At 40.8% G+C, this 22,610-nt stretch overlaps 2 protein-coding genes across 2 annotated transcripts in view; both read right to left on the reverse strand.

The window, feature by feature from the left end:
* Positions 1-2,178: 2,178 nt before the first annotated feature.
* On the reverse strand, positions 2,179-3,645 carry LOC109966056 (uncharacterized). The gene is made up of 6 exons (XM_020610633.1): positions 3,275-3,645; positions 3,135-3,197; positions 2,896-3,000; positions 2,781-2,822; positions 2,559-2,684; positions 2,179-2,453 (listed from the first exon to the last, which is right to left on the reverse strand). Exons 1-6 carry the CDS (start codon positions 3,591-3,593, stop codon positions 2,179-2,181), a joined length of 930 nt encoding a protein of 309 aa, XP_020466289.1. The 5' UTR covers positions 3,594-3,645.
* A 4,737-nt stretch (positions 3,646-8,382) lies between these two features.
* The window catches only part of LOC109966087 (fibulin-2-like), a 25,835-nt gene continuing 11,607 nt past the window's right edge, over positions 8,383-22,610 (reverse strand). Inside the window, exons 4-17 of the mRNA XM_020610688.1 lie at positions 21,874-22,003; positions 20,534-20,735; positions 19,469-19,681; positions 18,632-18,742; positions 17,990-18,091; positions 17,042-17,173; positions 13,429-13,566; positions 12,420-12,560; positions 11,938-12,066; positions 11,271-11,396; positions 10,824-10,940; positions 10,573-10,701; positions 10,104-10,227; positions 8,383-9,795 (exon numbers count right to left, since the gene is read on the reverse strand). Of these exons, the coding sequence (XP_020466344.1) occupies positions 9,438-9,795; positions 10,104-10,227; positions 10,573-10,701; positions 10,824-10,940; positions 11,271-11,396; positions 11,938-12,066; positions 12,420-12,560; positions 13,429-13,566; positions 17,042-17,173; positions 17,990-18,091; positions 18,632-18,742; positions 19,469-19,681; positions 20,534-20,735; positions 21,874-22,003 (2,152 nt within the window). The 3' untranslated portion in view covers positions 8,383-9,437. The remainder of the gene's footprint in view (positions 9,796-10,103; positions 10,228-10,572; positions 10,702-10,823; positions 10,941-11,270; positions 11,397-11,937; positions 12,067-12,419; positions 12,561-13,428; positions 13,567-17,041; positions 17,174-17,989; positions 18,092-18,631; positions 18,743-19,468; positions 19,682-20,533; positions 20,736-21,873; positions 22,004-22,610) is intronic.

The following is a 22,610-nucleotide window of genomic DNA, read 5'->3' on the forward strand; positions in this document are numbered from 1 at the left end:
TGGTAAGAAGAACCAAAGCCCACACCAGAAACAAAAGGCAAACCTGACAGTATAGTGGTACATATGGGAGACTGTGTGAGCAGTGCTTTTCAGTGTCACTGCTGTCTCTACCTGCAAGGGTGTGAAATGTTTCTGTGAGGGCATCTGATATCCTGCAGATCGATTGTAACTGATAGTCTTCTTCGAGCATTGTGGGAAATGAGGGACAAAAGTAGAGGGCAGCAAAAGAGAAAGCGAGACAGTGAAAGGAGGTGTAGCTGTGTTGTGTTGATCACAGTTATCAGAACCATAGTAGATGACAGATAACTGAGGTGTGCTGGTGTGTAAGTGTGTGTGTGTGTCTGTGCGATCTGAATGACTGCACAACAAAGAGTCTGAATGGATTTAGCCAAAGCTCAAACGCTGATGCAGCTGCATTCCTCAGGTTTATGATGTGAAACACCAAAGGAAAGGAAACAATGATCACATTCACGGGATGTCATTTTCTTCTTCTTTTATCTGGAGAATTTTTCCTCTCCTTTCATAATGCAATGTGTACACCCTATCCACAGCGGGCCTTTGTTGGAAGGCTTTCTTTGAAAGCTTGACCTCATTCTCATTAATAAGTGCAGGGTAACTGCCTCTACCATCCATCCTTACATACACATGCACTGTAGTAATGTGCAGTACTCTATTGTATATACACTCATTTTCCCTTCCTGTCAAAAAGGCATTCTGTTTGTTGTTAGTTCACTTTGCTCTTTGACTTTTTTGTGCAGAATGACACTGAAAAGTTTGTCTGTGCTTTTAAGTCTCAGTTCAAAATGTGTTTAAGATGATTTTGTGAAATTAAAGATCAGAAGACAACTGTGGACCTACTGTATATGCAGTTTACAGAGTAGTGATGGGGAATCTTAAAGCCTCCTGTGCACATAAACTGACAGTTTTCAGTCAAGTAGGAGACACTGGACCATTCTCTCCATAAAACAAAGCCACATATTATTTTGAATAACAAAAAATGACCTCTGTTTAGATTCATGCCTAAAAATAGAAATAATCTGGTTTTAGAGTTGGATTATATTAGAAAGGAAATGGTTCATAAGATGTCGTTCGGCCATGTTGGAAATCAGAAGTGGTGAAAAGTTGAAATTTCAGCTGCTACAAGGCAACAAGCTACATCATGGTGAGATCATGTTTTCATGTTGTGCTGACATGTGATCATACACAAAAGTAGTTTGTACTGTTCATTTTGATGACATATTTTGCCTTCTGACTTGTACCTGTCGCTTACCTTAGGCAGTGGCGGAAGGTGTTTGATAAGAGACCTCTTCAAACTACTATATAGCAACATAGAGGATGCATGAGCAGAGAGGGAAAACACCAGGAGAGGACATGGCAGGGGTTCCTTCATGAACCTGTTGGCCAGCAGTTGGCTGACATAACACCTGGCTTCCCGGCTCTGATACCAGAGTGAAAACTAAAATTCAGTGTTCATGACTCTGACACAAGGACAGTGAAAAAGAGAAACGCATAAATTTTTTATTTGTTATTACAGGTGGTGGGTTACTCCAGCTCTGAGATGGACTCAAAAAGGCCACAAGAGTAAGACATTTATCCTTAATTTCATGATTTAACTCTTTACCTTGTATTTCGTGGTTAATCATTACAATTTTCTTTGCATTATTTTTTGCCTGCGTTTAGCACATTTTAAACTGTCTTTATCATGGTGTGCCTTTTTTCAGCACAAAAAGGTTTTAAGTCTAACCTATCAGTTTGTCAGTTGATGCTTTCATGCTCTGACATTACCTAGTTACTTTTATTTTGTTGCTTTTGTTTCCATAAACCGTATTTTATGGTACACAAATGTTTTCAAAAATGCACTTTTTGTTGTTATTAAGACACATTAATACATCTGCAGGCATTGGTGAACCTAACCTAAACTGGGTAATCCATGCAACTCTCATGCAAACATTTGTGACATCTTACAAAGGAAAGAGCAGAAATCCAGTAAAGGTTGTTCTGTGGTACTGGTCATCCCAGACATCTCCACTGATTTGTACTGAAACAACATCTGCAACTTCTAACTGCAACACAACACCATTGGATGCATTGTCCTCAGCGTCTGTGGATGTGGTGGGACGGTCCCCTATGATAACCATGCTTTGTCCATTCTTAACAAGTCTCAAAAACATTGTACTGTCAATGTTTGCTACATGCCCAGTAAATCTGAAATAGGTGGTCATCCCAGACATCTCCATTGAGTTCTACTGAAACAACATCTGCAACTTCTAACTGCAACACAACACCATTGGATGCATTGTCCTCAGCGTCTGTGGATGTGGTGGGACGGTCCCCTATGATAACCATGCTTTGTCCATTCTTAACAAGTCTCAAAAACATTGTACTGTCAATGTTTGCTACATGCCCAGTAAATCTGAAATAATATGCTCCTCTTACTGGTGCAGTGAAGTAACCTAAAACACAGATGGAAAAGAACAGTCACACCTGATGGAAGTGAAATTATCAACCAATTAACAACTGGGCCAGTTTCTCAGTTACAAGAAATCTAATCAGGTTACCTGTGTTTGGGTTGTAGTGGTTTCCAATGTTGGTAAAGACATTTCTGTAGATGAGTGGAACAAAACTTCCACTTGTGTTACCTTCACCAGAGTCCAGAAGGGACGCAGAAAACGCCACTTTGCTCACTGTGGCAAAGTTCAAGAACATCACACACTTGATTATGAACTTCACTTACTCATACATGCACAAAACACAAACACAGAGAGGCAACAATTCGTTACCTTGAAGGGCATTTTGAAGCTCCTGCACTGTGGCCTTTTGCCCTGGAGTCAAAAACAACACATATAACCATATGCACACAATTTATTACACAAATCATAAACCCGTGATCTGTACCTTCCTGCTGTTTCTCCAGCTCTTCCACACGGCCTTCACTGACAGTCAGTTTTTGCTGCAGAGTGAGGAGCTTCTCCTGAGTGGCTGCTAGTTCTGTAGCTTGAACTAAAGTGACGTAAAGATGTGGCAGAAAAGGGAATACATATTGGAAAGGTTTAGCTTTACATGTCAAACAATCAACACAAAAACACCTCAGAACTAGAGCTGAGTGCAAAGTCAAAGGATAACACAGTGTATACCATCATTCTCCATCTGCAGTTCCTTTGCCAGTCTCTCAGCAATGACCATCCTGACCTCCATGGCTGTAACAGGAGTGCTCATGTAAGCTTTATAAGGTTCAACTATTTTGTTGTAAAGTGAGTCTTTCATTGCAGGCTACCTATATGCTCCTTCTGTAAGGCCTCCACCTGGCTCTCTGCAGCTGCTACTCTGGTCGTCAGGTGCCTCAGCTCTACTTTTTGCTCCACCACCATGTCTCTCAGATTCCTCAGCTCAGCCCAGATATCTGAGTGAAGCTCCAGCTCCTCTTTGCCTCCCTCAGTCTCAGTCCCGGGCTTCTGTGTCACAGCCATCTCCTCCTCACTCTCAACATAAGGAGCTTGCAGCAAGGCATCGTTATTTCTGCTGTGTTTTTGTGCCCTGCAAAGATAACATGGTAGCAGCATGAGGAAAAATACCAAGAAAGTCTTCATTTTCATGACATGAGAAAGCTGTGAGAAATGATCAGTGCTCTGCTGTCTTTCTGTGCACAGCTGTGCCCTGGATCGGCCATTTATCGGTGACTTCAAGGTCAGACGTGTCGGGTGTATGGTGATTTGCTAAACGTGTGAGAAATCACACCTGTAACTTTAGAGTGGAAAGGAGTAGAAAGGCTGCAAATAGAGACAGCAGAAACACTCACTCAGTGGTGTTAAACACAGAGGAGGGTGGAGGCTGGTGACTTTCACTGTCAGACATGTATTCATCTAACTTTATGTTTATTATTGATGTTGTAGTTTGCTGTAGTGTCGAGTGCACCACATGATGGGGGGGCGAGTATTAGAAACACATTCACTGCAGTGTAATACATTCAAGAATACCACCATCACTAACTACAACTTCAGTAATCAATACACTTTATTGTCATTGTGTAACGTACAATGAATTTTGCCCTCTAGTGGTTTGTGTAAAATCTTCACAGACAAATGAGTTAGATATAAATAAATGATTAACTATAAAGCAGATGATAATAAACAATAGTAGCTGGCATTAGTGCATCAAATTCAGAATAGCACCATATTAAGAGCATTATGCTTTGTAGAGTCCGGACTTGTTATTTGTTATTTAGCTTTCTGACAGTTCTCTGGGTGTGTGCGAGCTTTTAAAGCCCCGTAACACCTTCCAGAAGGCTGCGTGAAGAGATGGTGCCCTGGATGAAATGTGTCTTTAAAGATGTTTTCTGACCTGCAAAAGCATCAAGTTCTGTAAATGTTCTCAAGTGTCGGTAAAAGTGAGCCACATAAACACATAATTTAGTGGCCAGTCAGTTAGATTTCTGCTGCCTCCACAATACAATAAAAGTTCATGACATTTTGTTTGTGGTGCTTTAAACATTAAGTACTTCTAAATACGTGCCAACATTGGCCATGACCTATTTTCAGTGGCACACACAGCATAATGTCGTCCCCTCTGCGTCACAGAGGAAAACCGCTCCAATAGGACTCCGAGCTCATTTTCTGCCATATCTCTGCAGTGAGACTGTGTCAACATGATTAGATTTTCCCCTGATACTTTGTGGTGTTTTTCTGTCAGTGGGAAAATGGCAATGTGTCAGGTGGAGTTGTTTTCCAGAATGGATCTGGAAACATCTTAAAGGCACTGAGTGCAAACGGGCATCTATACAGTTCCCTACCTGCCAGTCACTGTGAAGAGGTAGGAACATTTCCTTCTGCAACAGAACCATTATCTGGGCGTGTTGCTTGTGAGTCATAAGCGTGCGCGTCGGTGACAAGTTAGACAATCAGACAGAAATAACAACAAATCAACCTGTCGTTAAAAAAAATATTTCTTCAAGCGTATAAAGTACAGTGAATGACGTGAGTTATACTGATTGCTGCTTGTGTTTATGAATGAGAATGCTGAGCAGCTGTCAGTCAGAATGCAGCTGCTCACTGCCACATACAACAGGATTTACACCACACTGACACAGACATCAATCCTTCTAAGAAAACACTGCCAGTGCTCAGGTGGTGGGCCACTGAGTGAGAGCGGGGACTTTGTTGCAACAGCAGATCTACTTTACCGTTTCTTATCTAATCACCTGAGGATAGGCAGGATTGTCTCAACACCATTTTTCAAAATCCTGTATGCGCTTTGCTTTCTATACCCTAAATGAAAGAGCTGTCATACAAAGATTTTGCTGTAGGGGTAAACACAAACAAGTGTACATATGCCACAGACGTTTTAAAGAAGCGTTCTTTTTTTTTTTTTTTTTTTAGTAAAGAGAATACAGGGTTTTTAACCCCGGTGCTGCAGGGAGCAGAGATAAAGAGAGTAATAGTTAGAGTGCGGTCACAGTGGTATGCAGACAGTCATGAAAGCAGTGCAGTACCTGTTGCATCTTGCAAATTCATTTGCTGAATATTGTGAAATCCCTTAAATTAGAGAGGCCCTTCTTTCATTATAACTCAATAGATTGGTGGTAGCTAAAAAAAGACAAATGATTTCAGTTACAGATGATCTACTGATGCACATTTGTTACTAAACCATCATCACCCTCATTATCAGTAGCATCCTCATCTTCAGAGGACAGAGATTTAATTGATGTATAGATAAAAATGTATTATATTGAATATTACCAGTAATATCTTTTGAACAAAAGTATAAACACCGTATAAGCTTAACAATGCTTGTCTATTTTTATGAGTTTGGACTGTATTAGACAACAAGCCTGCACAAATTTAAGCCTGCTCCCTTTTCTGCAAATTAACAAGTGCACAAGAATTGGTTCTCCCAAATTACAAATGTAAAATATTTCTCACTTACCTATATTAAGGTTTATCCATGCAGATTGTTGTTTTTATTACCTTTTTTTAGCTATTGCACTGAAGTATTAACTCTGAATGTATCGCTAAAAACTTAAGTTTAAGGAGCTTTAAACTCCACTTCTCTTAAAGGAATCATTTGACATTTTGGGATTTACACTTTGTTACTCATTTTTCACTGATACAAATGACATATCTTTACAGTAAATATAAAGCAAGAAAATATTTTTTATACTTAGTTTCTCTGGGTGCGTAAACTGAATGTTTAATTACATATTTCATAGTCTTAGAAATGTAACGGTCATTTTGAGTGAGTCAGTACAGTACAGCCAGAAAGCAGAAAACATGATTTGTGGTGTCAAAAGTCACACATGCCAAAGATGTCTGGCATTACATTCTGTCAAAATGGCTGTTAACGAGGCAACACATCATCCGGGGCGCCTTTCCCATCGGCCAGAAAAGCTGTGGCCAAGGTGCTGACCTATGATTAAGACCCCAGTAAATCTTCCCACCTAGGGAACCTTGGAGAGGAATTTCCACTCAGGTCAGTCCACTCCTGCAGACTGAGCCTTACTTTCCTCTCTATCTACCCTGAGGACTACATCTCATACCTGGATCTCTTCCTCCGGGCCTTTTTGCAGGTCAGACCAGAGGCAACATGCCTTTTTTAGGGCCTGGTCAGGTTTATCTGTACATGCATTATGATCAAATCCATTCTCAGAGGTGGAACATAGGAATGTGGTGCAATATCTGCTCAAGCATGATAAAATGACACCAAGGCTGATATATCAGGTGCCTCACAGTTACAGGCAACCTTACATACTTTCCTTATTTATCCTTTCAGGCAAATTCCTCTCGTCTCTTATTTTCTCATTTTTGCTCCTTTCTCCTTTTCACATTACTTTGCTTTGTACTATTGTAGGCAAAGATTTTTGAACCTCTTGAGGTTTAACCTTACAGGTATTTATCCTGTGCTCACCCTGTCTTAAGTTTGGGAAGCAGAATATTCACAAACTAAGCTCTCAGAGGAATTTCTGTTAAGGTGTTCTGTAAGTGATCCGTTATTGTACCCCATATAATTGCTTCTCATAGAAATGTTGACACAACATTATCTACAATGATTACTCGTTCTGTGGTGCAGGTAATAGCTCCACAAACTGACCAATTGCACGGCAGTGCTTTGAGACCCACAAGTGACCCAGCCAATCACGCCGAGGAGAGCGAGGCCTGAAGGTGAGTCTGTGCACTCTGCACAATGCTAGCTACTGTATGAAGTGGGCGTGACTGCAGGTAGTTAGTCTCAGCCTAATCTAATGATGCATACTTCCTCCTGTTTATGGCAGCCAAGAGAGAGGGAGCGCTAGCCTGTGCTTGTCTGTTGCTGAGAATGCCCATTAATGCTCTTTTCCCCCTCAGGTGATGACCACCTGAGCTATCAAAGACAACTGTGTCTGTAACTCCCCCGCCCTCACCACCTCTCACACATGCTCTACAGTCACATATTGCAGTTGTTTTTTTAACCTCACCAGAAGTGGCATTTTCCAAATAATTAGATTTTGTATATCATCATCATCCTCATCATTTTTTATGAAATCTCACCCAGTACAGACTGATTAATCAACAGTCCATAGCCACTGCAGGACTGTCGCCCTGTGGGATTTCTGTCCAGTCTTATAACTCTTCCAAAGTTCCTCTCCCTTTGACCGGGACATTTTAAAACTTCCTGTCACCATCCCTAAACCCATAATAGATGTGTGTATCTTCCCCTGTCTGCAATGTGTGATTCACTGTCTCTGAAACACAGCACCACCTAATCCTGAAGAGCAGATAAAGCTAATTAGGAGAAAAAGATATCAATCACAGCTTTACACACATAGCTATTACTATGATTTGTGTCAAGAGGAAGGTCTCAGACAACAGCTGTATTGATTGCTTCCTTGATGCGTTTGGGACTAGCCATCTGTTAGCATCTCACCAAGCAAAGGAACTAAATTAGTGCAGAAATCTTTTGTTGACCTGACCTTCAGCAGTACATTTTATCTGAGATAACAAAAAAATGGCGAGCAGTTCTGCTTGGATGTGTAACATACATTACACACACGCACACACACACACACACACACACATACACTGCAGGTTGAGGAATTTCACTGACCTCTGAGCAGAATATGTTAATATTCAGAGTTGATTAAATTGATTAAAAAGAAAAATATCTTCATTTTTTAGTTTATAAGCATTTTTACATTTTAAATATTTCAGAATTCTTCACAATGAATGAGGATTCAGTGCATCTTTTCCTATGTTTTTTGGTCTAAACAACGACTGTTCCCAGCATTTTAGTATGTAGGGCTGCATTCATCCTCTAGGTGGCAGTGTAGCTCTGTTGCAAACTGCAGGAAATGAAGTTGAGCTGTGCAGTCTGCAAGACATGACTCATAACAATTTTATTTCAGTCATCAAACATTACACATTAATTTCTTTTATTAGCCTTCATAAAATCCACATGTATCAAACTGGCATATGTTGATGAATATCGATTATGTAGGTGCAAACAGGTATGTAAATAGGCACAGATATTTAGTGTGTGGCATGCCCTGACAAGATTGGATTATATACTTTAACAACTTTACTGAGGAATAGCCATCACTATATACAGTATTAACCAGAACTAGTGCATAACACAACATGTTTTTGAAGTGAAAATAACTGAGCAGTGAGTATAACAAACACAAAAGCACAAACTACAAAATACTTCTCAACAAATAAATACAATAAGCCAATACTCACCAAAGCACATATGTCTTTTTTTAATATATATTTTTGTAAAATGCTTTGCAGCTTACAAATATAGCATAAAAATATGATACAGCCATCCACAATGTGTCTTATTACAAGGATACAAAAATACACAGTATAGAGTAATATTAAATTAGTTTTTCAAATATTTCAAAGACTAAACAGAAACAGCAGCTCAGGGTTTGAAAAAGTGACAGATGTTTAGATACTGGAATGGAAACTCAGAACAATTTCTTTTGCTTTGATCAAAGTGTTATCAACAATACACCATCTAATAATGAGATGATACGACCAGAATATATATGCATACACTGTAAGATGCCAGACATTAGAGTTTTATGTTTTACACACTACAACTAATCAATAGTTTCATTGTGGTTTCATAATTATCTCCAAATGTATCATCTCAGATTCAAAATTTAATGGATTCCCCCTTGAATATTTGGAGCGAATGTTTTCTCAGCCTTGCATAGTAATGAGGTTTATTTGCCATTCAAACGTGAAATGAAAAATTAATTGAAGTTACACAATCATGGTGAAAACACTAACTGACACAAAACAGACAGATTCCTTCCACTATTAGAGGAGTGTTTTAATATTCATTTCCACTGGACGCAAGCAGCTCCTCAAACCAATCATGACAGACAGTGGTATATCTGAAGACACTGGTATGAAACGTCCCCTTGAGCTGTATTAAGGTCCAAAGTGGCTAAAGAGCAACTGTTAGAGCGGGCTGGCTGTGATGAAGACGTAGAGCCTGGCCTGGAAAGTGGTAAACCTCCCCTGTCTCCAAAGCTTCATCTCTACATTAATTAGGAAATCTTTTGTACCTTCAACCTGTCGGTGCAAGTACACAGCACCTGTGTAGGCATTCAGCTTCCTGGTGCTGAAGTAGTTTTCCTCATTTCCCTGCGTGATGCTAACGATAACATTGTCTCCGGTGAAGGCAGGGGAAGGTCCGATACGAAAGATCTGGGCAGGGATGACGATGTTGGACTGGAAGCTGAGGTAGTAGTAGGTTATTCTTAGGGGAGTGTTTTGACACTCCAGATAGCTGGGACAACTGATTCGCTCACAGTGCCTACAAGGGACATGAGAAAGGTCAGGGAGGTTATGCATGTTATACAAAACAGTGATAAAGCAAACAACAGCTATATTAAATAGATTCCCCAACACTTAAACTGATAATTGCCATTGAATGCTAATTTACAAGCTACCCCGACCTAGTTTAAATTGACTTTGTTTTTAAATCAAAGCAGTTGATCCTTCATAAACTGTCCCACCTCATATCAGTCGTAAAAACATAAGAAAAGATTTAACCTATTAAAATATCAATGAAAAATCGTACTGAACATGGGGGATGGGTTATAAACTGCTGTCACAACTTACGTGTCGGACGCTTTGCGGTAGTTTGGTGGACAGCTGAGGGAAAGGCAGCGGTACCCACCCTGGATGTTATAGCAGGTCTCAGCTACAGAGCAGTTATGGGCCCCTGTGGCACACTCATCAATATCTACAAAAACAGTTAATGCACACAGGCTGGGTAACTGCCTGGGGAGGAGGAAGTGACTATTAATCACAAGACAACTGAATTTGGAGCGAAAGTGTTACTGCTAAAACATGTAAGACAAAAATAAATTCTTGTGAGGAAACTGTAAGTAAGTAGTAAAGGAGCTAAAATAAATAAAATTAGCAAGACAAGAAATTTAGGCCAATAAACTTTAATTGACTGTGTAATTACAGAGTCACTGTAAAAGTACCATTTATATTTATCTGAGCACAACCACTCATTTGACTGTTCAAATGAGAACTGAATGAGGCACACTTGCAAATGTGTGCATGTGTGTGGGATATTCACCTCTGCAAGAACGTCCATTTGGAGACATGGTGTAGCCATATTCAGGACAAGCACAGTGGTAACTGCCAGGGACATTTACACACCTGTAGGTGCAGAGGTGGCCGATGCCTCGGGAACACTCATCAATGTCTGGGTGACACAAGGAGGACATGCACAAGGAAGTCATTCATGTGAAACAGACTCTAAAACCTCTCAAAACACAAGTACGGCATAATTATGGTGTCTGTGATGTGTGGCGGAGTGTGCTGCACCTTCACAAGTCTGACTGTCTTCCCTGAGGTAGTAGCCCTTTCTACAGTAGCACTGGTAGGAACCGTAGATGTTGGCACACTCCTGACTACATGGGCTGGCCAAACATTCATTCACATCTAGAGATTAGAAGTTATGGCTCATTACTGTTGCAATTCACTCAATTAAGGGATTTTCAGTGTTTTTAATCCTCACATATAAACAAGATGTTGTTATTAAGCCAATTATGTTTTTACTGGTTGGTGCTTGCAGGCATGGCATGATATACAGAACGGTGTAATACAGCAATATGCTGTACAGTGGCCAGCTTTAATCAGCTCAATGTAAAAATCTGCAAGTCTGGTACACCAAGAAACACACAGGCATATTTTCATGTGCAAATTCACAAAAAAAGTATAATGACCTGCACTGACATGTTCATATGTATACACATACATTAACACACACACCTTCACAGCTCTTGCCATCGCTGGATAAGCGGAAGCCAGAAGTACATGAGCATTCATAGGAGCCTGGGGTGTTCTCACAGGTCTGGGCACACAGACGGCCTCGGTAGCGCCAGCACTCGTTTACATCTGAGAGGAAGAGCCAGCGTCATCAGACCACTGTAAATGTCTGTAGCATTGTGAGCTTTCATCCATGTGTGCAAGTGCACATGTGCAGCCAAGCATGTACAGATCTGCTGCCCTACTCAGTGTTGTACTGTACGTGTGCACTCCTGTGCCTGTCGATGAGAGTGTGACGTGAAGGGACCAGCTGCCTGCCAATAGTCTAAACACTTGAGCAGAGTCCATTATTATGAGAGTCACAACACAGTGAATCACAAACTGAGGAAGCAGCGGCGGCGGCAGAGGCAAAACAGTCATCTGCAGCAGGAGGCGTGACCTGTTGCCCAGTGGCTAATGCAGGCGTCAGCAGCAGCTCTCTCACCACAGAATAATAAAGAGGAGCAGCCGAGTGGGCAGACAAAGGAGAGGGGTGTGTGTACTGCACAGTGAAAGTGAAAAAGTGATGAATGGCAAAAGGACGGGAAAAGAAGGAGACACAGTACAGCAAGGTCAAAACATAAAAGCTCTTGCGCACTTCTTCTGGTGATGTGTGTGATGTCCAACATACCTACGCACGACCTCCTGAGCGGGTCGTACTGATATCCAGTCCGGCATTCACATCGATAGGAACCGGGCAGATTGTGGCACAGCTGGCCCTCTCCACACTGGTGCAGACTGCTGTGACACTCATCCACATCTACAAGACACACAAGAATGGTAACGATTAATGGAAAGATGGGAAAATAAAAAGAAATCACAATGATAACATTCTGCTGATTCCACTTTTGGGTGTTTGCAAACTCAAATAGTCTTTAGTTCTTCACTTTTTAATATCCTATACAGTGTGCAAAGTAATATTATTCATTCTTTTGTCAAGAAACAACAAAACAGGTATTCACATAATTATATTTAAACAAACACCTATTTTTTGGTTTTATAGATGTGCATGAGCAAAATAAAGTCAAGCCTCTCTCATATCATCTGTTGACAATGACTTCAAGTCTGAAAATCAAATGTGATTATAGACGGTTCATTAACTACAAATCTTACCAATACATCTGGAGCCATCAGGACTAGCATGATAGCCGCGGCTACATATTATCTTCCTCTGGCACATGTATGATCCTGCTGTGTTGATGCAGTTAAATCCCGGGCCACATGCCTGGGTCAAAGCACTGCACTCATCAATGTCTGGTACAGAGAGAAAGAAAGAGAGTGAGCTAAAGGTGAAGAAAGACCGAAGAAGACGAAAGACCCAAAGGCACAAAAGCAGGCCAAGAGAGAACAGAGCGCAGTTCTTTAGCCAGACTGTGATATCACACAGCAAATACACATCACACAGTCGCATTCCCCTGAATAACTTTGCTGTGTGTGGTGTTTTCTCCATTTTCTCATTTATCAGAGCGTTTCTTTTACAGTAGCATCATTTGCCTAGACATGCCCCAGTTCCTGCCCCTGGGGGCTAATTCCACAGTTTCATCAGTTTGTACTGGAGGACAGAGGTTTGGCTTTTATCCACCCCCTCTGCAGCCCCTAACAGCAACCTTTCTGATCTTCTGTGTGGCACTTAACCCCTTTGTCACTGCTGATTCACCTGCACAGTGTATGACCATGTGTCTATGCAAAACTACGATTCGCCTGTGGGGAAACATTTCTTTACATACCCGCTGTGGTCCATTATCTGTATTTGGGAATAGGAATCTCTAAAAACAAAAGTGACTATGCACAACACAGCAGTCTTCTTCTTTTGTTTGTTTTTTAGTTCATAGTTTGTAATTAAGAGTATGCTTCTTTCTTTCTTATCCTCTGTGTGTGATCCTGTTGATCTAGGTGCAAACCTTCTGCATATAATTACCAGGGATAAATAAAGCTTTAATTAATTGAGTGTAATTAAATTAAAGAGCCTTGTTTGCTTGTTACTATATATAAGATTTAACCCTTACACACATATTAATCATGGAGAGGACACAATACATTTGGCCATCAGCCCAAGACTGTGAATCACTGCAAACGGTGCAGTAATTGATTGATAATTATGTAAGAAAGTGATTTGGCTTACCAATACAGTTGCCTTGTGCATCCTGGTTAAAGCCCACAGAGCAGCGAGGTCTGGGATTGCACCTAAAGGAACCCTCAGTATTCACACACTCAAAGCCAAGCCCACAGTTATGGCTCCTCTGTGCACATTCGTTGATATCTGAGGAAGAAAGCAAATGTAAGAGCAAAGGAGGACTGGAGAAGTAATTAACTGCAAATAAAGCACAAACCAGTCATTATTAGTGTCAAATCGATTAATGCACTACATATACTAACTATAGTGCATGCTGAAAGATGCATGCATGTAATGCCATATAACAGCACTAGATGGCACTGTGGTTAAATGCCAGATTGTACAGTTGCTTGTTTTTACTATTGTTCATCTATCATAATATCAGTATCTGTCAATACTCTAGATGTCAGTGAAAAATAAAAGAATTGTACTGGAACTTAGGAATCTAAAATAGTTGCTCTTGTTACAACTGACTTGTCTGAATGGCAGTTACTAAAGAAACATCCTCTAATGACTCACACAAGCAGAAGTCACATGCAGTAGTGTTCCTGTGAGTGAACTTTTACCAGACTCATGTTCACACCAGAGGATGTCAGAGGAAAGGTTGTCTGTGACACCACTTATCAGTCACTTACAATGACATTCCACCCAAGGCGGTTTAACACACATTCACACCTTGACCCATGTGACTCTAATGACCCACATGTAACGTCACTGGCCTTCAAGGCATTGACAACTCCACAGACACACTCCCCACCATTCATTCAGTCAGAGCTGAAGAAGTTTCTCAGATGACAGATGAAACACCTGCAGGAACCTCAAGCAAGTCCAGCTGACAACCTTAACCATTCAGATAAAACCCCAGAGTCATATATATATAATATAATATCCCATCAACCAGCCTTCCATGTCTGTTTCCATATAAACCAAAGCTGAAGGAAAATCATGGTGCATGTGTTTGTGTAATACATAAATTCATCATGTTTTCAAGCAGGCTTGTGGGATTTCACACCAGAAGCCTAAACAAGCTCCATCAGCCCTGTCGACCTAGGGTAGGTCTCTAAACAGCAGACAGTGATTGAACATCTTGCTCCTGAGAGTTGAGTGAGCCTGATACTGACAGAGAGAAAAGCCAGGAAGCGCCGATAAATGTATGAGAGATTGGCAGTGACCTCCCACTCAGTGAAGGCAACAAGCTCAGAGAACCTAGAAACGTCATAGGGTTCACTTACTGCAGTGTGAGCATTTATCACCTTGATCCCTTGGCTATTTTTTTGTTTCTTGTTTCACTCCCTTTATTTGCTAGATAGGCATGCTACATATTGCTATTGTCACAATAAGTGTGGTAAAAACCTCCAACACAGTGCTGTGCATATTCTAGGACACATTTTATTAATAGAACGGCTTTATGAAATGTGAAATTGCTCTTTTTTCCTTTTTGCTGAATGTTAATGGCAGCATAAATGAATACATTACAATGTAAATGGAAGTGTAATTGGATAGAACATAAAAAGCCAAATTATATTGACTTTGACACTTGATTGTTTTATTGCTTTTTTATGTGCTGCCATGAGTTAATTCAGTTGTAGGGTGAGCCCATTTTTCTCTTTATTATATTTACCTTTTGGCAAACCTGCACTATAAAAAAAAATCACACTGTGTTTAATACTAACCAATCTTATTTGTATTGTAACTTTTAAGGTAGAAACAATCAACTGGACTGTGTTCAAAGTAAGTAATAAGCTGCCATGATTTTAGTTGTATCACATATTTGTGTCTCATTTTTACATTCTGGTTTGACTGAATTATGACAGAAGAAATGGTCCAAGGTGCTTGACCGCACTCAGCTTGGAAGACGGTGGTTACTGATGTAAAACTGCACAAATAATTAAGGGTCTCAAGTGAGTCATTGAGATTAGAGAAAGGAGGGGAATGCATTTCAGATTTTCCTTGTGTGATGACTTTGCAAGGGAGGCTTTCATTACAATGTTTTAATAAGTCATGAATAGGGAGTATGTAGCACAGCACAACGGTGTTTTTTGCGTGTTACCAAACTTACTACCAGCCTTATAAATTAAAGCATTCTGACCTTAAATTGTGCTAAAAGCTCACTTGAGTAGCCTACTGTTTGACAAAGACTGACACACTCCCCTCAGGGTTTACGGTACAGTAGCTGTATGTGGTGCTGCTGACACCGCACAGTTCATCAGTACCAGTGCAACTCGTAGGCTACAACTTGTACAAACTCGCTGTGCTGATGGTGGTACCAGCTCTGGCACAGAATCCACCGCACGTGGCAAAGGATGCCAAACTCACCTGCTTCATTCATGTACCACAGTCACAGCAGAGTAGAACCAGTGTTTGCTAGCATACTGGCCTGTGGATGTGATTTTCCCCTCGGGGATTACTGTAGTTGTACCATATGTGCCTGCAGTATGATCTACTAGCTATATTAATAAATAAAATATGACCAGACTACATCTCAACTCAGTGAGCATTGCTGTGGAGAGTCAGGAATCAGGATAAGTTCAGATGCTAGCATTCAGTACTATATGTGCAGATGCTAAACCTAAATGATTCGAGTAGCAGACGTTTGTAGATTGATTTGGAAATAGATGCCTGTTTTAAACAGTGACTGAAGTAGCCTACTTCGTTTCCAGTAATATCTTATTTGTGCTACTGTCATGGTACATGTACAGTAAACGTGTTGGAGGGCTGCTGCTTATTTTTCAAAAATAATACACAAATAAAATCCCCATTATCAGACAATATACCATTCTATGATGCTGAAAGTGATCAGCTAAATAAAGCTCATACCAATGGGAAGATAAAAGAAATGTGTGACTTTCATTTGACACCCATCAGTCAGCACCACAGCTTTCCTGACCCTTAGTGGCCTAATAGTCCCCCACTTATTCGGGGGAGAATACCAAAAAATTCAAAGAACTCAAAACTTGGATTAATTTTGATATACTAACCAGTATGTACTGGCACTGTTATGATGACATCTTGAAGCGGCAGCTGCTTGGAGGCTCACCATTAAACACACTTTCTTTATAAATGCACATTTTGCCTGATTGAACATTGTTCACAAGAAGCTAGAGATTAGCATGTCTCCTTGGCTGAGCCCTCAGAAACCCATCTGCAGTGGCAAACAGCACTTCCAGCACATCTAAACCTCATCCTAGGGGTTCTTCTTCCTGAACACCACTGCTACTTTATGAATGAGACCTCTCCAGTGGCCCAATTTATGGTGCATGGAAATAATGAGACGTATTGCATCTCAAAGTTGGGCACCAGGCCACGCAGGCCTTCATTCAGTTAAAAGCCAGCAAATGCTGTGCAAATTCATCTCTGGAGTCAAAATTGCTATAATTCCCTCTTGTTTTTGTGCTCACATGTGAAATTACATAATCACTGGATGTGAAGAATAAAAAAAAGTCTCATTTTCAATACTTACTCTCAAGGGTGGTGAAAGTGATTGTTTGCCTGCACAATGTACCTTCCTGACACTGTGCACAGGCGGTACTACAACGGTTTTCTTGCTGGTATTTCTAACATACTCACTGTGGGTGGAAGTGAATATTTAGATGCTGCTTAATAAAGATAAGGTGTGGTGTACCTTCACAAATGTTGTTGTTGTTCTGGTATCCAGGAGGACAGGTGATCATTCTCTGACAACTGTAACTCCCTGCAGTATTCAAACAGCGCTCACTGAACTGGCAGACATGTGCAGACAAACACTCATTTACATCTGGATGTTTAAAAAAGAATAAAAGACAAAAGAGAGAGAATAAATAACAAAAAGTGCAGAGTAGAAAATGACTTAAATAAAGCAGACAAGGAGATGAACAAAAATACAGCTGTGGTCAGTGTGTAACGATCAGTAGACAAAAGCAGACTTAACAGACAGGTCAGTCCCTCTTCTAGGAGAGAAATTAGTGTCAGGGCCACTGATATAACATCCACACAATGAGAATTTTTTTCACCATACTGAGCCACCCTCCGTGTTGTTACCATAGTTTGCTACTGTCAAGCAGGAGACAGACCAGTGGTTATGTCTTAACTTAAAGATATAACCTTAGGCAGACAGGTTAGACGTAGAGACGTGATGAAACACACTTCACCATCATTCAGAGTGGCACAGAAACAAAAGGTATACTGTACAGTATATGGTATGCACTCAGTGAGATTTAATGTGATAAACCATGGATAGCTGGGATAATCCCTCTGGTAGAGAGTCAGTTCAGGAACAAGATGAAAGGAAAGCCTCCCATTTATGTTTTTTGTTTTTGTCCACACCACAGTGTGTTGCTGAGAGTAAAAGGGATTAGGGGCTATATCTCCTCAGCAAATCTAGAGGCACTGATGAGAGAAAGAGACAAATCAGTGGCAGACAGTCTTGCCAAGAAAGTCTCAACTGGAACCAAAGTCCTCTGGCTGCAGGAGAAGACTGAAATGAGGGCGGAAATTGTGATCCATTTTTCACTTCAGTGATTGCACAGAATTTCCACATGCTACCATGGTGTGATGTAAGAAAATGTTTTATAACTTGGTTTTATTTCCTTACCTTCACAGGAACGTCCATCAGCCCTAAGGAAGAATCCTGGGAAACAGGAGCACTGTGGCCTACTGCCCACTGGGGTGCACTGCTGCTCACAGGGGCTATTTCCTAAAAATAATGTTGCGAAGTCAAATGAAATATACTGCTCTACTAATCCACACAATAGTGTTTAGAAAACCGAGGAGAGATTTGTGGCTCTGTGTGGCATACAGAACACTATTTACTGTCATTTGCTCATTTCCTTTTTTACAGGTTGGTGCCTGACCTGGTCATATTGTGTGTGGTGGACCTCCACCCTTGTGTCATGGAAACCAAACCAAAGGGAAACAAAATGTGCCTGTGCACAGATTTTGATATGGAGAGCTCGTGAGAGTGAGGGACTGATGCTGAAAATAAACTAACCTTTGATACCATCTCACCGCTTGTGTTTGACATTTGCAGCACAATAACATTTCATGGAAATGGTGAGTTTGAAATCAAAGCATGTCCATCTATACAAGCCTGTGCTGGCTTCTCTTCTAAACATATTCAACTACATCAACATTCACACTCCAGTTTGATTAAGATGTAAGGATGGATTAAAGTGCTTATCGTGAGCTGTCAGGCAGTGTAGCTGTTTCTCCCCTCATTAAGCTCTGAGTTACTAACCTTCACAGGGATTGAGCGGGATAGGGGGGTGGGAGGGAGGCAGAAGGGATGAGGTGGGCTCCACCACTGCTCCGTCATCCTCCCTCAGTCTGTTGTCCTCATCCGACGTCTCTACAGAAACATGAAGAATCTCAGGAGTGATGAATTACAGTGCAATCAATAACCCTGCTTTTCTATCTACTGTGGTCTTAGAGACAAACTTTGTGCAATTCGTCTGTATTCAACCAACAATATAAGGTTCATAGATGCAGAATAAAGTTGTGATAGCAGCGCAGGTGAGACAGGAAAAAACACTGCCTGCAGAGAAACATTTGATTTTTACTAGTGAGCCTCTTCTCATGGCTGTAATTTGCTGAGAGTTCTGGCATCAGTACCTTGTTGAGACAGGCTTGTCTGGTGAAAACCACTGTTGATTAAAGTCTGGTACACTGCATAAAAGTCATACAGCCCACCTTCAGTTTCTACTCTATGCAAAGAATGAACTTCAAACAAAAATGAAAATGTTTTTTTCTTTAGCTGAAAGGCTTTTTGACAACAGCAGAGATGTGATTACATGAGCACTGCCATCAGTCCAGGAAAGGGATGTTAGTGTGTGATTAGAATAACCATTATTAGGCAGTATCAGGGCTTGCAGACAGGAAGGATCTCAGAGACCAGGAAAATAATAAATACACTGTCAATGTATAGACAAATTGCAACAAATGACAGGAATTTAGATTGTAAATTATATTTCAAAGAGCAAATGGCTCAGAGTCATTTTCCTGTATACCGACATATCTGGAAATACTGTGTCTCCTGACACTGCGACCAGATAAGATCGGTGGTCGACACTTTTACCTTGTGCACAAGTGAAGGCGTCCTCTTGTAGCACGTATCCAGGGAAGCACTCACACCGGAAAGATCCTGGCGTGTTGACACATCTGTGGTGGCAGAGTTTGCCCTCATATATCAGGCACTCGTCCATGTCTTCCACCTCTACAGGACCCTCCACTGTGTTCTCCCGCTCCTCACCAATGGAGAAGGCTTCTTTAGGATACGGGCTGTCAGATACTGCAGCACGTGGAGAGAGAGTGAATATGAACAACTGCATTAAATCTATAAATAGTTTTATTTCCCAAAAGAAAAACACCTTTAATATATAATGATTAAGAAGACATAATGGTCACAATGATAAGGTAGAATTTTTTTCATGTCCTAAAAAGTTTGCAATGCCTTTCCCTTGATCGGCTCATATAAAACACACATGCAAAACAACAGGACATCAAAACAACACAATGCATCAGTACAAGTTACAACAAAAACAATGTAATGGTTGATGCCTTTGCTTTTCCTTTGTATTTGTGTTACCAACATATGTCTTGCTGTATTTCTGATGGTTCATATACAGTAGTGTTTAATCCAATGTGGGATAGGATGGGGCACAATGTGAAAATAAAAATCAACTAAGTAACCATGACAGTAGGAAAAATGCAAGGACTCTGATTGCCCATGGATACATGATACTGATTACTCTACAAAACTGGGGAAAATTAGATCTAAAATGATCCCAGTTCTCCACCTCATAGCAGCCAGACCAAAGTAGTACAAGAGAGCTTCTAACATCAAGTGGTTGACTGAAACAGAAGGTAATGCAATGCCAGGCAGGCATTAGATTTCTTAGAATTACAGTGGAGAGGTGATCTGGGCTTTTATACTTTGTTCTGAAAGAGGCTCTGAGGTACATCATTTTTCAGGGACCACAATGCTTTTAACAGCTAGTATAAAGAAAATGGACTGTCTTTGTTTTAAATCAGTACTTTTCCCTGGCAGTGTACTGATGTGTATTACATTCCCCCATCCAATAACATCCTCTCCTGTGGCATGAAACACACATTTCAAGATTGTGTACATATTTCACAGCACCTTTTGTTGGTGGTATAGTGGAGTTGAGGGCAGGCCTCTCTCTGACAGCATACCAGCCATCCTGATTCCCAGCCCTCTCCTGTTCCCCCTTGCAGCAGGCTATAAAGACGTGTCTGCAGTGAAAGCCCAGGTACTGGTGGGCGTCGCAGCGATGCCCCTCACTGCGGAACTGCAGCCCCAGTGAACAGCAGTCGCAGCACTCCTGCAGGTCACACACTCATTCTTCACAAACTGTGCATCATGTATGTCTATAGAGCAGCTGCTATAATTGAAAATAAAAAACAAAACTTTCATTTAACACTAGCATTTTGTTTCTTCATCAATTTAGCATCTTTCAAAGCTATACTGTGTATTTAACATTCATTAGCCAATGTTAGCATGCTTATACACTAAACTATGATGAGGGACTTGGCAAAAATGACTTGCTAAACATCTGCATGATATCGTTATCACTGTGAGAATGTTCACATGTTGACATTTTAGTTTATCTCAAAGCATCACTGTGTATAAGTAGCCTCACAGAGCCATTAGCATGGCTGTAGATTCTTAGGCTTTTTGAACTTTGATAGTCACAAGTTTTTATTTAGGGAAGCTGTTCTCTTGCTCAGAGCCTCTCAGTAAGATCACCACTATTAGTGCATGGGGTGTTGCTAAACATAAAACTGAAGTGATGGCCGCTGTGATGTAGTGTGACATATTGTTACTAAATCTACAGGGCCCACAAAGAAAGGTGCTGAAAGCCAATATTTAACAGCCATACTGCAGCAAAGAGTCAATAATGGGCCCATGCTGCTCAAGGTGAATAAGTATCCTTCAACATGCAGGTCAGATGACAAACGAGTGGCTTTCAGACAGTCACCATGACATGAGCCTAATTGACTGCTATAAAAAAAGCTCCCATCTACCGCTGCTACTGTTTTACTACATCAATTATCAGTCTGTATTCCCACAATTCTAAAGAGGCCAAACAAATGACATCGGATATTTTCAATTGCTCAGGTCTGCTTTGAAGTAAAGCTTTAGGACTGTGGGAAACCTTCAGTTGGCCTAAATCATTTTGCAATTAAATAACAGGGGTATTGGCACCAGAGTAGTAATCCTCAGTGGAAGCATCTTGAATAAAGATCCTCAAACACAACACATGGGAGTTTACTGGCCTCAGACTCTCAGACTACCACCATCTGCGCCCATTTCCAATTCTACTGTGACTAATGCAATTGTCAATTGCTAATTCAGACTGTACTAGGCTTAGTTTGAAGTTTATATTGCCATTAGGTTTGACTGTGAATCCAGTGAGCTGTGTTTGCCCCTTGCCTTAGCATCTGATCACAGAAACTTGCCTTGTAGGAATCAGTTCCACAATCATCATCGGCATCCTCTTCACACATACTTCCTGCTCTGGCTGCATTAATTCCAGACAAACATTGGCTTCCTCTCAGGGAACCCAGGCAGCACTGTTGTTGGGCAGTCCTGCCACAGAAAGGCACACACAAGAAAAGAGTGCAGAAGTGTTTGGACTGCAACTGTGGCCCTACAGCAACAACTGAGCTGACTGTTCTCCCCACAAGTGCTGTGCTGTCAGGTTTCAATAAATTCAATTAGAAGTTGAAATCTAAATCTTAATTTACCAGTCAAAGCTCAGAGGACCATCCAGTGTTTCCATAAAAAACTGCACTTAAATTTGATTGATTTACATAAAAAGATCTCAAAATATTAACATTTATTTTTCATAGTTTTTTCGATAAATCAAATCAAAATCAAATCAGATTTTATTTGTATAGCGCCAAATCACAACAAAAGTCATCTCAGGACACTTTACAAAGTAAGGTCTAGACCTTACTGTTATCAATATTATTACATAGGGAAAACCCAACAAATCCCCCTTGAGCAAGCACTTGGCGACAGTGGGGAGGAAAAACTCCCTTTAACGGAAGAAACCTCCAACAGACCCCGGCTCTTGGTGGGCGGCCTTCTGCCTCGACCGGTTGGGGTGAGTGGATAGAGGAGAGACAAAAGAAGAAAAGCAACAAGACACAACAATCAAACACTGATCAGGTCGATGTGGCCGGTGACTGCT

This window comes from Monopterus albus, unplaced genomic scaffold (genome assembly GCF_001952655.1).
Source record: "Monopterus albus unplaced genomic scaffold, M_albus_1.0 scaffold106.1, whole genome shotgun sequence".
Classification (NCBI taxonomy): Eukaryota; Metazoa; Chordata; class Actinopteri; order Synbranchiformes; family Synbranchidae; genus Monopterus; species Monopterus albus.